General features: G+C 44.3%; 1 protein-coding gene across 1 annotated transcript in view; it reads right to left on the minus strand.

Annotated features, from left to right (window-relative positions):
- Positions 1 to 1,265: 1,265 nt before the first annotated feature.
- The window catches only part of SPSB1 (splA/ryanodine receptor domain and SOCS box containing 1), a 132,300-nt gene continuing 116,205 nt past the window's right edge, over positions 1,266 to 17,360 (minus strand). Inside the window, exon 3 of the mRNA XM_078642301.1 lies at positions 1,266 to 3,221. Coding sequence (XP_078498427.1) covers positions 3,094 to 3,221 — 128 coding nt within the window. The 3' untranslated portion in view covers positions 1,266 to 3,093. The remainder of the gene's footprint in view (positions 3,222 to 17,360) is intronic.

Below are 17,360 nucleotides of genomic sequence, written 5' to 3' on the forward strand. Positions count from 1 at the left end.
CCACAACCAGGAACGTCCAACGGATGTAACGGTATATTGCTTTCAAAGAGCTGTCAAAGTTACAGGTGAAAACGTTGAGACAAAAGGCTGTTCTTTTCAACTAATTTTCAATTATTCCAATATTTAACTGTTAGTTTCTATAAAGAAACATTCATGGATTTAGACAAATGACCCCCTTTCTGAATTCAGAATTGTGTCTACTTTTCGAAAATGTATAGCTTCCCAGGATCCATTATTGCTTTCAAACTCATTTCTACCATTAACTGGAAGGAGGTTGAAAGCACTAAAAATAGCAAAAATAGGCTATGTCCCAGAAAAATGCCAAAACTGTGAAAAATGTTGGTTCTCTGACAAAAGACGGTCATTCCCTAAAAGCTGAGAAAATGGTGATTTCAGCCCCAGAAACCCTTTTTTGATAACATTTGCAGGGAAAACCCCCAGATGATTTCATTTGCAGCCCGTTTTTCCCAATTTTCTGAAAAAAACAAAGATTTACTGTATTTTGCTTAATTTCTGGGACCCCTCCAAGGGAATCCACAAACCCTGGGTACCTTAGGAATCCCCATGATGTTGGAAGAAAAGGACGCAAAATTGGCGTGGATACCTTATGTGGCCAAAGAGTTACAGGTACCTAAGCACGGACTACCCTAAATAGCCAAAATAAGGCTTAGCACAGGAGGGGAAAAGGCCTAGCAGCGAAGGGGTAAAAAAAATGCATAGTATGCAACTAATATTCAGAAGCTGCAAACAGTTGTGGAATGAGTGACTCCCTGTCCCCCATTCAGTATCTAAGAACAAGTCCATATGTCAAGTAGGACATAAAATACTGCACAGGACAAAGATTCTCTCTCCCAGATTATAAATGACAAGGCATCCTCTTGACAACCATCTTTCATGCAAAGTGATCGGAAGGAAAGTTCGAAGAAAAAGAGGAACAGAATAAAAGCTAACATTAGTAAAACAAAACAAGTACTTAAAGGGATAAAGCATGTGGTTGACACAGAAGGTATTGTAATGGGGTAATGATTGATCTGAAGATGGATGGCCACTAAGCCAAGCACAGCCAGCTAGAAAATCAGGGGTCCACAATCTCTGCAGGTTAGTTTTGCTGAATTGCATGCCACTCGTCGGAGTCTGCTAGCTAGGAATCTAACATTATAAACGTTTAGCAAACAGGAAACGTTTATGAACAAGCTGAAACTCATACAAAATAAAGCGCAATTCACATGTGAATGCTTAAGCTACAAACAGCTGACTGATCAACATTTTCAATATTTAATAAACTTTTATTTCTTTATTAGGTAAATTAACATTATCTACAGGAATAAAGGTAGAAAGACATTTTAAAACTGTACAAGCAACAAACACGGTTCTGGAAGAAGACAAGAGTATGGGGAACCTGTGCCCACTTTAGCAATGGCGGAAGACCGCTTGCATTAAAAAGGCAAGAGTGTCCAGCAATTTCAATAGCCATGTTACAACTCCTTAGGCATCCAATGCTACCAGGAAGGCCCCTCCAACACCCCAAAGCATAAAACCTTCCTAAAAGTGAACAGAGAAGGGAAAATGTCCTAATAACAAAATTCTTGGGACCATTGTGCGTTAAAAAATATACTTCATATTTAAAAAAAATGGTACCAAGAAGCAGGCAATAACATACAAACTCACAATTCAACATATATTAAACAATTTGATAAATTCATCCAACAATGGTACCTTTGTGACAAAGTCCCAGACAAAAATGTGCAATGTAAAACAGGGTAAGATTAGAGGGGAGAACCTGGTAGGGAGCCCAGTCCAGCAAGGCCAAACCAATCGGCGCAATGTAGCGGAAGGGATACAGATCCCAGCGCTGCCATGCTTCTAGATGAACAGTGCACCTATAAGGTTAGGGCACTTTCAAGACTACAGCTTGAGGTCGTATCGGCAACAGACTGCAGAGCATGGTTGCATTCTGCCACTGTACTTCATTAAGAACAGACCCAAAAAAAAAAAAGAAAAGCGCAATGCAGCAAGGATGTGGAGAATGAAAATGTGCCAATGCCATTTCCTTTAGGCATTGAGGATACGCATCTGTGTAAGGCAAAGTATATTGACAAGTCAATGCCACTTCACCTGCATTCCTAAAGAGGTGCACACAAATTCTTGATCAGCAAAAAAGGGTTAATAGTTGAAACTTTTTCTTCCCCGCCTGCCCTACTCACAGGTGATGGCACCAACTCTCCAGCAGCTCACCAATATAAAGTGCAGCATCAAAAACTCACATCCTGCAAGAATCACTATAGTATCTTCTCATCAGCAAAGCAGCAATGTCTTCATCCCTGGTCATAAACATCTATCCTACACTGCACCTGCAGGGTGGTGGATTTTCTGGGTAAAACAGCCAAATTGGATAGGATTTAAAGTCACTATTGCACTTGAATTGTGAAGGTGAGGAGCAAATTCAGCCACGGCGGCTCTTATTTTTTCATGTTCTGCAACACAAAGTTGAGAAACGTAACAGCAACGCCCGTCCTCACCCCAGGCTTAGTGTTAAGTTTTGGGACGACAGATAAAACGAGCAAAAGACATAAACAAATAGAACATAGAAACAAGACCTTCATTCTGAATAAATTACTATGCTCTGAAACGAAAAAGCTGCCAGGTTAGAAGCATTGACTCAACTGAAGCATCTGCATAAGACCAGGTTAGAAATGGTGGTATGTGGCGTTGATGCCAGAGCTCCCATGATCAGATCACAAAACTGCCTCATTACAGTCCCCGGTACCTACTGCCGTCCGTACTCCACGAAAGCAAGCCATTATCATGTGTTTTGCATCAATATTCTGCATTCTCTTGATCCACTCGCCTTTAAAAAAAAGGGTGGCACAATCTTAATTGGACTATGAGCAGAAACATTACTTCCACCAAAAGAACCTTCTAATACTTGGAACATGCTGGACAGAAGAAAGTTAGAGCCCTTCCGTTGGATGTACTTCTCAGGCAGGACGAGGACCTCAGCAGCAGAGTCGGTTACAGGAGTTGAGGGCACAACTCTGGCTGTGAGCGCTAGATAAGTCCACATTGTGAGACAGAGCCATGCCAATCCCATGGTCACTGGTATAGTAAATAGCCCTTGAGAGAGGCTGGCAGTGGAAGGCTATGGATTTCGCTCAGTCTGTCTTTTCCTAGAGCAAGGCGCACAGACCTCCGACAGAGGTCCATCAGAGGCAAGGGTTCAGCTGCAAGAGAAGAGACAATAGATTAGGGTCAGTCCTCGATTTTCAGGTTAAAACACAGTCTACCCCACATTAACAGGTGTTTTTCCAATGTAGTGTCGCTCACCAGCAGCAATATTTATCCAAATCACAGGTTTGCGATTTGAAGACTAGTACCTTGGAAGAACCAGTGACATTTACTTACAGGTAAAAATTTAAACCAATTAACATGAAAATGGCATATTTAGCTTATCACTGTTCAACCATCCACTTCACTGCCTGAAGACCTCGCCAAATCTGCAGTCAACAAAAAAACACCAAAAAAAAGAATACATCCATTTGCCTTTTTTAAATATGCTGCTAGCCAGTGTTGAAGAAAACCAGGGCATAATTTTCTCCCAGAGTGGGTGCCTTGATAACAAGCATTGGCATAGCCAATAGGTCTCGCCTTTGGGACCTTATAAGTGTTTAGCTATGCAACAGTTAATGTTGTTGCTGTAAGGATATGTGCTGCATAACTAAATACTTCTAAGAGACCAATTGGCTATGCCAATGCTTGTTTTATGTGGGAAGATTCTCCAACTTAATTTTGTTTAAGCTGGGAATTTCATTGGGGGAGGGGTCGGGGGGAATTCAAGAGACGACCACGAGTGAAAATGAAATACTTTTGCCTCATCGTCGGCTGTCGAAATCCCACCCCACCTGCACCCACTGCTCTTACCTGCAAGGGCCGCGGCTGAATTTCACCCAAAGCTGCCTTTGCAAAACCTTTCCACTGGACTTATATTTTTGAACAACCGTACTCCATCTAGCAGTAAGACGAGGCCAGATTTTAAAAGATGGTTTGTAGCAAGCTTGGGCCATCTTAGAACAGTGCAGTCTCAGGAGGGCTAAATGGCAATGAACTTGAGGGACGCCAGAAGAGAAGTAAAGGAAAGAAGAAAGAGAAAGAAACGTAGGATATAGTGAGTGGAGAGAAAGAGGGACAAGAGAATGGCTGGAGACAAGGAGAATGAAACATGAGTAGGGGGATTTCCCCTGCAAGTAAGAGGGGGTAGTGACAACGTATGAGCAGAGAACAGAAGAATGATGTGAAAAGAGAAAGGACGGAGAGATTGGGTAAGAGAAGAAAGGAAGTGGAGAATGGAAAGATAAGATGTGAAGGAGAGATTATGAATGTATGGGGACATTGGTGGGAAAGAATGAGAGAATATGTATAAAGAGAAAGTATACGAACAAGAAGGGACATGGTGGAGAGACTGATGGGAGAGAAGGGAAGAGAGGAAATAGGGGGAAAGAGGGGAGTACGATCAACAATAAACAAGCATTTACAATGCAACGGTTTCGCCTTCGGAAAAGTTAGAGCTATTGGCATTGTAAATGACAAACTTTATTTATGTGTTGGTTTTGAAAACCGATAAATAAATGGCATTGTCATTTACAATGCCAATAGCTTACTCTGTCGCAAATGCGAGACGTATTGCATTTGCACCCACACACACCACACAAGAGCCCCCCCACACACACCACACAAGAGCCCCCCCACACACACCACACAAGAGCCCCCCCACACACACCACACAAGAGCCCCCCCACACAAGAGCCCCCCCAGGCACACACACGCAAGAGCCCCACACACACTTGCAACTGCTATTATAATCACATTAAATGCACGATCGTGTGTAACTTATGTGTTCATCGTGCAAAACCCTGCTGGCAAGCATTGTGTTGTGCATTAGAGAATGTCATGCAACAGGGTCAGATGCGCCAAAGGTACTCGAAACATTTGGCGAAACAGAACGAGTATGGTTTTCCGACAGACAGCAAGATATCTTCAATTAGCTCGAAGTGTATTTGTAACTAAACATCGTGTCAGAGTACAGAAAAACACATTTTATTGCATGTTATTATTCACATTCTGTTGCATGTTGTTATTCACAGCGGATCCAATGCAACAGTCAGCCAAAAGTGTATTTAAAAAAAAAAAAACTTGCCCAACATCACAATGTAAAAGAAAGCTACACATCTTAAAGGACGGATTCGTTATGCCCTGGATTACAAAAAATCTTCTATTAGTAGAGGTATTGGCGTCTCGTCATTCTGATTTTCTGAAAAGGATATTTGAATTGGGGTATTTAAAGTGCTTTCTCGAGTCTACTGTTAAAAATGGACACCATAAGAAATTCAGACTAGGCCTGTAGTAAAGCTCAGACTCAAAAATTGCCCGCAAATGGAAAGAAAGAATGTTAAATCAAGGTTACCACCGGATCATTTACTGAGTTGACATTCACTCCAGTGGTGCATATGGGTGGCCAAGAATATGACCAGGAAAAGAAACAAGTGGTAGTCAAGAACAAGAGAGATCCACAGATTTACTGTGATGTTCGACTGTCTGTGGGAGTGAGGTGCTTATAGTTGTGCTTTTGTCAATATGAGCTCAAAAAGCCAGCTGGTATAGTGCTACAGGTCAAAATGCCAAATGTTCTTAAAATGCAATACATGACATGGAGACAGTACAGTCTCTAGAGGTGAATTTTAGGAGGAAGGCCACAGATCAAACTAGCAGGCAATCTACAAAGGATAATTGTAATTACTGCTGCGGTCACATGTAGTTTGTTTATCCTACGGGCCCGGCCCCCTGCTGGCGTCCTGTAGAGAACCTTTGCACTCCTCTTCGTTTCACACTCAGCGTAGCTATTCATCTTTCCTCTCCACGTCTTCCAAAAACGATATTCGCCATGGTTCGGGCACTAATAATCTAATTTTAGTACGGGCTGCCCCGGTTGTTTATCATGTATTGCCTCTTTCGATAAACAGAATCCATCGAACACACTTTCTAGGAAGATATATGTGTCACACGCGCTGCTCAGACACGACGAGGCTCCTGAAGGAGAGGGTGGGGGGGGGGGGGGAACTCTAAACCCTTACCCTGTAAATTTTCCTCCTGCGACATTGGCCCCTCGGTTTGCGACATGCTGCTGTCCCGTCTAGAGCTCTCTCCTTCGGCAGCTTGTCCTGCTGCTCCTAGCACGACTTCTAAGTTCTTTTTGTGTGTGTCTGTTAACAAAGCTGCCTCTGTTGTTATTGTCTGCACTGCAATTTACTGCTAAAGTGACGCGTGTCCAGGCTGTGACTTGATTGGCTCTTCATGGATTCCGCCTACCCGTGACGCGAAAACAGACTAGCGCAGCATGGCGGATCTGGGCAGTTCAAGGAAAAAATGGACCGGATGTCTTGATGTTTGTGACCCGGAGGATAATGCATGGGGGCGGTATACATCAATATATGTCCACAAATAAAAGATGACTGAAAATTCAACGACGAGTGGACTATTGAAAAGTGTTTATCCGAGCATATTACACGAAATTTAGACACGGAAGCGGGAAGGGGGGCGGGAAAGACACGGACAGCGGGGGGGGGGGGGGGGGGGGGGGGGCGGTTCAAGACACGGACAGCGGGAGGGGGGGGGGGGTAAAGGAACGCACTCACCTGGACTTCCTCCGGCGGCCGTGGTCGGCATGAAATGAGGTAAACACCCAAAAAAAAAAAAAAAAAAAAAACTCCGCCCACCGCCCAATGACGATGCAAAAAGGGTGGAGAGGGGAAAAAAATGCAGGAACGCCCACGAATCTGGTCCGGCCATGACGGACAGATCTCAGTTCCAATGGCTAGCCTCCATTTATGGAGCTAGCCAATGGAACAGAGGGCGGATTCAAGTCCCCCATACTGCAAAACTAAAGATTTCTCCTGGGGGCGGAGCTAGGAGCTCCGTGCCCCAGGCCAAACATAAAAATGGTGAAATACGGACGGAAAAGAGGAGAAAATGAGGGTAACGAGGAAGATGGGAAGGAGAACGTGCGAGGGAAAAAAGGGAGGAGGGAATGGGAATGAATTTACAGATTTTGTGAGAAGAGGGGAAAGTGGGGAGATAAACGGAAGAAAATACCGCTGAGACATCATAGACGCCCGTGGAATATAAACTACTGCCGATCTTGCCAATAAGCATCAATAATGTGAATCAAATTGTTTACAGGAGGAGTGCGACTGAAAGAGAAGACGGCGCGGGGGAGGAGAATGGGCCCGGATTGTGGCAAAATGATTACAAACTAGATGGTCACTTAATGCCCTAATGAATTGATATGTGCTTTAACCCCATCTTCCCCCCCCCCTATACTTGCAGCCCCCTCTCCCCCACACAGTTATCGGCGACGCTGATGGAAGCCTCAACAGTGCAGATGCCACCCCTGGGGCCAATTACTGCGGCTGCAGCCGTGTACCCAGCAGCGCTGCCAGGGCTGTGGTAAGGGCACTGCACCTGGCACCTGCCAGAGAAGCCCAGTGGGTGAAACCCACCTGCAGGTGGCACCGAGGGGCATAGGAAAGACATGCATGTTGGACTGAGACAGATGTGTGCAAAGGCCGGCGCCGGCGACCCGCTTCTGCGTTGCCTGGCATAAGATTAGTAGCAGGGCACATCACTAAGAGGGGCATGCATCACCGCGTGGACCGAGCCTATTCCCCCCCCCCCCCCACACACCCAGGAGGTGGGAGGTGGGAGGAGAGAGAGAGAAGTGTGTGGAAGAACGGCAGTTCAGCAGAGCTCTGTCGGCAGAACCCCCCCACCCCACAGGAACATGTGTTGTAGAACTGGTTGCTACGCAAAGGTGTCTGGGACTGCTATGGTACACAAGATGAAGCAGACATTTCTAAACAAGCCACTTAAATAAAATAGTTAGAAGTGAGAAAACACTGAAAGGTATCTGCGATACGGAGTGGAACATAAGGACTGCTACACACGCTGCTCTGAAAGAGTTAAATCATCTCCTCACATACCGTATTGCCACCAACGAGGGTAAGCTTGGTGGCTATTGTCATGACAAACAGCCCTGATAAAACGTGTAAAAAAGGGAGCAGTCATTGAAATGAAAAATATTCCAAGTTATTGGTGTGAGGACGTGAAAATAACTGAACTTAGACATGAATACCCGACCTTCCCAGCAATGCAGTCCCACGCCTGCCCCCCTGGAGTAGTCCCTTTTGCACCAGCTTGTTGCAGGACACCAAATTGGATTGCAAATACAGTCTAAGACCTCAGGAAGCAAAACTCTTGCGCAAACAACTCTCCACGGAACCGATCCAAATAGAAACTTGAGGGCTGTAAATTATATAAAGCAGCAAGACCGCTAAAGTGAAAGCGGATCGTGCTGCATACAAATGTGTTCCGGGGGAACTGCAGGTCAGCAAAAAGACCGAAGTGGATGCCTGCTTGTGCCCCGGGGGAACTGCAAGGTGCGCGCTGGATCGGAGCTAGGAGCGAAGCGGCATTTGCGTTGCTATAGCAACAAAATGGGGTGAAACAGTCCACAGTCCCTACGGACACCGCATGCTGTCTGCTATGGACAAATGGCAAGAGCATCCATGTTTGTCCATGCAGGCGCATGCATAAAAGCCCTCAACACAATAGATTCCAAAAGGTACTCGCAATAGCGAGATCTGCGCATGTGCTGCTTTCGCCAGGCGAGACCTAAAAAGAGGGGGTGGGAGGTTAAAAGTTGGCAAAGGCAGTGTGAAAAAATGGGGGGGGGGGGGGGGGAGAGGTACAGGCGTGATAGAAAGGATGATCTGAACACACGCTTGCATAATGGTCATGATGCGACTAGGAGCTGTATCATTCCCTATGTTGGTGGATGCGTAATGACAAATGTGCACAAAGGCCCTACCACGTACACGCATACAAATTATCCAGCCACCATCTCTTTTGTTTACTGTTTTAAGACTGCACTCTTGAAAATGGAGCAGCCCACCTGCAAATGGCAGCTGCTGTGTCCCTGAAAAAACGAGAAATGTTATTGAAATGGGTGGCAAGGGATTATATTTTTTGTTTATTTTAAGCCAGTGGAGAAACAATGGCTGAACTGGTTGGTGGGTGATGAGCCAGCAAAACAGAGCTCCCATGGGGAGGATGGGTGGGCATTTGAAAGTAACAGTAAACAAGCATTTGCAATGCAATAGGTCTCGCATTTACGAGAGATTGAGCTATTGACATTGAAAATGACAATGCCTTGTATTTTTGTTTTTAAAAACACAAATAAAAGGCATTGCCATTTACAATGCCAATAGCTATAACCATATCTTAAAAGTCCAGTTTTAAGCACAGCATCCTGCAGTGTGGAGGTGGCTTGAATATTTTTGCAAAGCCCGATTCAGTCTTGCCTGGTTTGACCCAGGAGTAATGGAGTACCAATTGATGCATCTCGCAAAATCATGGAATAGTACAACTTTGTCAATATCATGGTTCGCCTTGAGTCTTGTTACTCATACTAGTCCTCGGGCATCTGAATTGGCATGAAGTGTAACCCAATGTTAGAGTCACGCAAAATGCTACAAATCACCAAAAATGATCCGTTAATGTGGCATACCTGCAGAGTAGTAGCAAACAATAGTACAACAGGTACAGTTGCACCAGCACATAAGGGACCCATGTGACCCCCAATAATGGCGTCTTTCTTTTAAAACAAGAGGATAGGTGGCATTTATTGTGCTTGCATTAGAGCAAATGATATCCTTGCTGCGCCACGGAATAATATACTGAAAGCCTGCAAAATAATGCCTCTCTGTGGAAACTTTTGTCTGGAACAGCGTGTTAAACCATCCTGGTCACTCATCTGGCTTAAAGGAACAGACAGCAGCAGCAGCTGAGACTTTCATTCCCGTCCAGAACACGTGCTTTGAATTTGACTGACTGACCTGCTGCAAATCTAATTAGCCCATTTTACGTACTCTTACTTTCATGAGGCCAGCATCCAATTTGACCTTAAAGGTGGGAAGGTGCCACCAGGCAGGGAGATAAACAGTGGCCTGTTTGTCTCAGACCGGATGCTCAAGGGGCCGTACTAGGATGTTGTTTTCTGTGCTGTGCCTGCGGTTGCCTCTGCAACCTTTTGAGTGCATTCATTAAGTAAAATTCTCAAAGTTAATGCAGATTTCTACGATAGCAGAGATCGGAAACAGTCCGTACCTACCGTGTTTTTCCGAGCTCCGATGTAAGCAAAACATGCATTACCTCAGAAATTGAGTTAATGTATGTGGTTAAGTCGCACAGACGTCTCATGAGAGGTCAAAGAAAGCGGCTTCATGATATGCCTCCTTGTGTGCAGATTTAGTTGCTGCCATTTTATAATGAGGAGGTAAGCTCGCAGAGACATGGGTGGCCTTGCATGCGCACTGACCAAATCAATGCATGGTCGCCGTTCTCCTTGCTTCTATTGCATTCTCATGCATGCAAATGGAATTCACTCTAGGGCATGAAGTAAACTTGAATGCTGCCTTGCTATTGTGAACTAATTCCTAGCTATTACCCATGAAAATGTTCAGGTCCCTATTAGACACAGCTTTTTCAAACAAGATCTCGGTTGCACAGGCAGAGTACACGCGCAGTGTGAGAGATGCGCTCTTCTGAGTTCATAACACTTAGCTAGCTTGCCACGTTTCGCACATGATGCGTCTGCCGTGCTGTAATAGCTGTATCTCTGTTCCACTCGAAAAACTGGAGAACGAGAGAGCCCTCAGCCTCCTGTGAACACAGAGGCCCCTAGTAACAGTCACAGGCAGGTAGGGGTGGGGTGGAAATGGGGTAGTCGTAGGGAGTGGGTGAGGGGAGGTGGTGGGAGTGAGCACGGCAGCTTGGTGAACCCGAAAGGGGTGGGGGGAGTGAGCATGGTGAACACGCGATTTAGACAAGATGGCTTCGGACTGTCCACAGTGCGTAGGGACACGCGCATGCTGTCTGCATTGGACAGATGGTGAGAGCAGCCATAGTTGTTCATGCAGACGCATGCATGCAAGCAAGCTTTGGGGAGAACTGATTCCAAAAGGTTCTCTCCATGGCGAGAGCAGCGTATGCGCTGCTTTTGCCAGGCAAGACCTACAAAGGAGAGCAAAAACACTCATTGAGTGCTTGAAGAAAGAATTAAGTTATTCCCGGAATGTGAGCAGTGGAAGCATACACGTCATCCAATGAAAGATTAAGGAAGCTATGCTCAGGAGGAGGAACCCAAAAGAAAAAGAAAAGCCATAAAAAAAAAAGCAAATGACTGAAAGCCAAGCAATGGTATGATATGGGCTGGCGCGAAGGTCCTATAGAGCTCTTTCAACAGACTGCCTTTTAGGACTCTCCTACAGACCGATAAAGCAATCGGGAAGTGCAATTAGCTCAGAAAAGCTACTGCAATGGGAGAACACTCACTGCTACATTTATGGTATTCAAAGTTACAATCTTAGAAACAGATGTTAAGGAAAGCTCACCTAGACTGTTGGGATAGTCAGCAATCAACCTATGCCGGAACCATCAGTTGTGTCATGATTATCAAAACATCTGATGGCTTTAATACTGGAGACGACTATCAGCACCACATTTGCAAAAAAGATTGCTCTTATGCAGATGCCGGTCAGAGACTTTGCTGCAGGCACATAAGCAGAGGTACTTGACAAACTCAATCATGTGCATGATACCTTTTCTGGATGTTTATTAATTAAAATATTTTTTTATTACCTGTCTAGCATAAAGTGCAAAAAAGTAGAGGCGATTTTTTTGACCACATATGGATCTTTAGACTTACTTTAAACTTTCCCCAGTACCCCTACTATAAGTCCATCCTTAACATTTTAACACCAACCATTGGTGCTCTATTTTATGGCAAGGGGTTGTGCCTAAAGTGTCACCCTACTATTTACATCTACTTCTAACACCATCATGTACATGTTCCATTAATTGAACCATAATCCACATCCCTTACTTAACCCTCACCCATCCATTAAAAGTACCCTACACAAAACCAGACCCTTGCCTCGAACTGTGAACTTCTCCCCAATGGTTACCTTTTTCACATCAAACCACCAAGACACATCAAACAACCCAAATCTGCATCCAGGAGGGATGCAGAGTTCTCTCCTGCTGAACCATAAGACCAGTGACACCAGGAGGCACCCGTAAGTATTTCTTCTGGGCCTTAACTGCCCTTAAAACAGTGTCAGGCATAATGGGAACACAAAGACCATTTCCTTCTGTAAGTATTTACCTTCGAGTCATTACTTAGGAGAGCAGGCAGAGTCCCCAAATGACTGGTGCTTCCTTGTGGCACCGGTCGTCTAGTTCAACACAGTTGGGGATCCCTCTGCATTGCATCCCTCTGAAGGGTAGCTGAGCTTTGGAGTCTATTCAGTGAACTCACACACACTCCGAAGAGTAACCAAGTGTTAGGGAATACACTAACGTTTATCAAGCTTAAAATTAGTGCGAAATGCATGGCTCAGCAAAGTGGTAAGGGAGAAATTCGGGGATGGATTTGGGTTCGGGGGGGGGGGGGGGGGTCTTGGTATGGTTTGAGAGAAAAAAATCAAGGTGCATTGGTTATGGTGAGCAAAAAGTTCCCTCCAACTCTGAACTCACCACTCAATTGTAAGGGATACAGTTTGGTTAGTTTTATTGCATGGGTGATGTTTAGAGTAAGGGATATGGATTAGAGCTAGAGTAACGCAACATGTACATGACTGCGGAAGTAGTAGGTGTAAATTTAAAGCTGGCACTAGTGGCAGCACAAAGCAATTCCCCAACCCCATAACAGACTCAATTGTTTAAGGGAGGGGTTAAGGAGAGTAATAGTGAAGGGTTAAGGTTGACCCAAAAAAAATAAAAAAATAAAAAAATGAAATGGGGTCTGGAAATGTAACCGTTTCAAATAGCTTCAGTCAATATAAAAAGCAACAACTTTTGGGGAGAGATAGCTCAAATCCTCCGTCACACCTTAATAGGTCATTATGCAGGTGAAAATGTGATCAGTCATAGGCATTAACAGGATTAATGCAATACATATGGTTTTTTCATCCCCAGGCGTTCAGGATCCCAGACAGAAGTGGAGATTTGTTACTCATGGATATTTGAGGGTCGTATCATGGATACATCTGATCAATGCCGATTGTCAGAGTTACCTGTAATGGGTGGAGGAGGAACAGATTATCCAGTGGAAGTTAGCTACAAAAGGAACCAATAAGACATGACTCAGAGGGGTGGAATTCTTGGACACCCAGGACAAATCGTTTGGGGGTCAAGGACAACATGTTTATTTTGTCCTTGGGACAAAAAGGCCCAATCCCTTCAGCACAAACCCTTTGGCTGCCAGTTTACAGTACCACATTATGAATCGGGTAAGGGCATTGGCTACAGTTAAGGTAATATTTGTGTCCATACGTTAATGCTGTTTGAACTTGCATTTATGGTTCATTAAAGCAAAGCCTTTATTATTATGGTGAGCGCTTTAAGGAAATGTTGTAAAACTTGGACTTCACTGCTAACAGTGATCCCAGTATAAAAATGTGTACACAGGTTTGCAAGTTTAATATGAGGCTATGTATAATGCCCTCAGAATGCTCTGAATGGATGAAAATATTTGCAGAAGCTTGCAAGAAAGATTGATGGTTCTTGCTTTCAAAATACAACTTTCACAAAAAACTAGGATAAGAAATGTTTTGCTCAACCATTCTGAAATTTTAAGTACATTTCTTTGAAGCATAATTTAGTAAGATGCGTTGATGCATCCCGTATTTCCCCAAAAATACTCATAATGGAAAATCAGTGCAAGCAGTTTCATGAAGATTATGGGAAACATGAAAACAAGCATTGGCAAAACCAACAAGCCTTATACCAGTGGTCAGCCTTTCGGTTTTGTCAGTGTATGTCTTTGTAGTACTTTGTTGTGGGAGCTGCCGTGCCCTCACCATTATTACAAAAGTTGGCAAAAAACAAATATTTTCTGGTCTCAAAAAGCACACATTGCTACAGCACTTCCTGAGTTCCTGGGACTGAACAAAAAAAAATTCTGTGCTAGTATATTCTTTTGCTAAAGAGCAGAACGATGTAACTAACAGTGAAGCCAGCTGACAGATTAACAAAATGCCTTAGTTAACACTAGACCTAATTAGGGGCCTAATTCTTAAAGAAGCCACAGAAGTGCCCCATGGTATATGTCCTTGCATTGGTGCAGATTTACGGCTTCATGAATACCCAAGAATTTATAGAAGTAGACTAAGAAATCTTACTCATGGAAAATATTTGTGAACTGCATTTTAGTATATGCATCTATAGCTTTGCTCAAGCAAAATTCTGTTAAGCGTTTACAAGTTCCCCTCTATTATCAGAGCCCTTACATATTGAGATTGTGGCCATAATTGGTTACTGCACTACATGGCACCAAAGGGTCAAGGGGATTGGTTTTAAAGGACAAGCAGATTTATGAAGCAACCTGTCCCATGGACAAGTAGATATTTTATTAAATTCCACATCCCTGCATGACTGGACCTTTTTGATTTTTGACCAAAGTCAACTGGCTCAGCTGATGTGAGCATCACTCCAGCAAAAAGCAAGGGCATCTCCAATATTCCTTTTTAATGACAAAAAAACAGAAAGGGTGGCATTGTTGATGTGAGAGCGAGTTTGAATGCGCACTACTTTCTTCACGCCTACTTCAATGAAGTACACCACCACAAACTGTTGATTGTTCCTAGCTATCTGCCCCAAGCTTAGACAGGAATGGACCTCCTTCACATGATCTGAATGCGCACTATACTCCAGCCCTTTTGAAATAGGTCACAAACAAGGGGACCACTTTAACTGGAGATCAAACTTGCATAACCCCCTTCGAGGGCACACCTGGGGCCTGATGACCACTGACAAGAATGCAGGCTTTAAAATAACCATGCAGTTTGGAAAAGAGGATTTCAATGGCAGCATGGAAGAAAATGTTACTTACCTTTGGTAACTGTCTTTTTGAAAGATACCTCAACCAGCAGATTCTTCACCTGTTAAAATATCCCCAGGTGCCAGACTGGATGTTTCTATAGCTCTTCCACACCTTTAAGGGCACAGACTTCCTCTCTGCACCATACACCGTGAGGTCAATGGAGCCACAAAGCGATCAATCTGGGCGCACTGTCAGTTCTAATACCATTTTTTGACACCCATATAGGCTGAAATTAGGAAGAGACAAATTGGAGTGGATCAGTCTAAGCAAACTTCAAATGGTTTATAAGCAATCTTCAGAGCGGAGGGGGGTGACTGTAAATAAATTCGGAACCTGCAAGTAGATAAGAGTATCACTCAAAGATACCTTCACCTGCAGATTCTTCACCTGCAGATTCTTCACCTGCAGATTCTTCACCTGCTGAACACATCTCAATCAGCTCCCTCTTCTGATTCCATCTGGCAGTTCCTTCTTGGCACTGCGGATATTTTAGTAACCAAAGTATAATTAAGCAGAACATTCTTCTGCCTTTTCTGCTGCATTCCATCCCCACAAAGCTGGTTGCCAGGACATTTCGCCTTCGTGAGCTTCATGTAAAAACAAAAATGTCTCCGTGGTCGGGTGAGGCCATGGGTAGGAGGGATGACAGTCCCAGTTGAAGAGGGGTATCACAATAGGAAGGAAAGCCATTATAATCCTAACTAATTTGTCCATTAAAAAAACATGTAACGGAAAGACTGTCACTCCCTGCTTGCATCTCAGCGACACCTCTGCAAAGTAATGAACACCCCAAAAAAAAAAAAAACACAGCAAAACGGTTATGAGCAGAAAAGGCGCAACTGCCATCCGTGTAGTAGGTCAAAGGGATGGCCCATCAAATGTGTGAAGGGAACAAAAAGCATCCCAATCATGAAAGTTAAAGTGACATCACAAGAGGAGTTGAAGGAAATACAAGGGGCAACTCTTTCAAAATACTTTATCATGAAACAAGATGGTTAGTATGGAAGGCAGAGTATTGTCAACAAGGCAGCAATGTATTCTCTTGAAAAATGCTCACCTCAGAGCATTACTGGGCATACAAGACATGAAATGAAAGAAGTTTACAGGTGAGCCCTCAATGGAAAAAATGTGGGCTCCACAAACCTGGTGACAAACATTCCACCTTCCAGAGTGGAGTTTTTGTAAACTGGCTGCTATGATTAAGTTGACCATCTCCGAACATTGGGGATGCAGCACCTGCCCCTCGAATGGGAAAGGAAGCTCACCCTGAGATGTAGACGGAGCATGGAAGACCGAAAGATGTGCTGGAGGTGTGTTGAGCAATGAAAATGATTTGTGCAGTTATGGCTAATCTTCCTCAGAACTTGAGGAATCCAGTATCTTGGAGAAAATGCAGTGAAGTGAAAGCTTCACGTCAATCACAAGGAGTCCCTCAAATCTCTGTGCAGTGGATTCTGAAGGGCACAGAGGGTAATCCGAATTGTTGCAAATGGCAAACAGCCCCCCGAGGGATGCTCCTCATAGCTAAAATGTACTGGATCACATCTGGGTGGAGACACCATTTGTAGTCAGCAAGATGGCAGAAACCGAGGCTTTCAGCCATGGTGATCAGAGAGCAAGACAAAATGTTTGCAACTAGTTAGATCCCATGCTGGAGTGCACAAGCCCAGATTCACTTCTATAACAGATAACGTAAAAACCATACTCCTCCCTATTTGTTGATGTACCACATCACAGACTTATTGTCTGGAGATCTGGATGGACTGACCGCAAAGAGTCCAGAGGAAGGCTTTGAGTGCTAGCCGAATTGTTCAAAAAGTTGATGTGCAGCGCCTGCTCTTCTAGAGACCTGAATATTTTGATCTCCAATTCCTCCAGTTGAGCACCCCAAAGGGAGGATGCATCAGGCACCACCATAACCACGCCTGGTGGCGGGTAGGACAACATTGAGAGACGTGCTCCTCAAAAAACCAACAGGCATAGTCCAGTATCCAAGGAGATTGTCTGACAGAACCCCTCCTCCCCCCGCATCAACATTAAAACAACCTGTGGAGGTGCCACTGAAGACCACCCACCCAGAATGTTGTAGGCTATCCAATACGGACCCTATGAACAGGAGGTGCCATGGGGGCTCTATGTGAGACTTGGACACATTGATGGAAATGCCCAAGATGAACAGTATGCAAGCGATTGCCAGAAACTAATGTGACAATCTGTGACAAGCCGATTTTGAACAGCCAATGGTCTAGGTACATGAATATAGATTCCAGACCCTCCCAGATGTGCCATAACCACCATCGCTTTGCTGAAGATTTGAGATCGATGTTAACCCCAATTTGAGGATTACACACTGGTAGGTAGTGGACAC

This window comes from Lissotriton helveticus, chromosome 5_1 (assembly GCF_964261635.1).
Source record: "Lissotriton helveticus chromosome 5_1, aLisHel1.1, whole genome shotgun sequence".
Classification (NCBI taxonomy): Eukaryota; Metazoa; Chordata; class Amphibia; order Caudata; family Salamandridae; genus Lissotriton; species Lissotriton helveticus.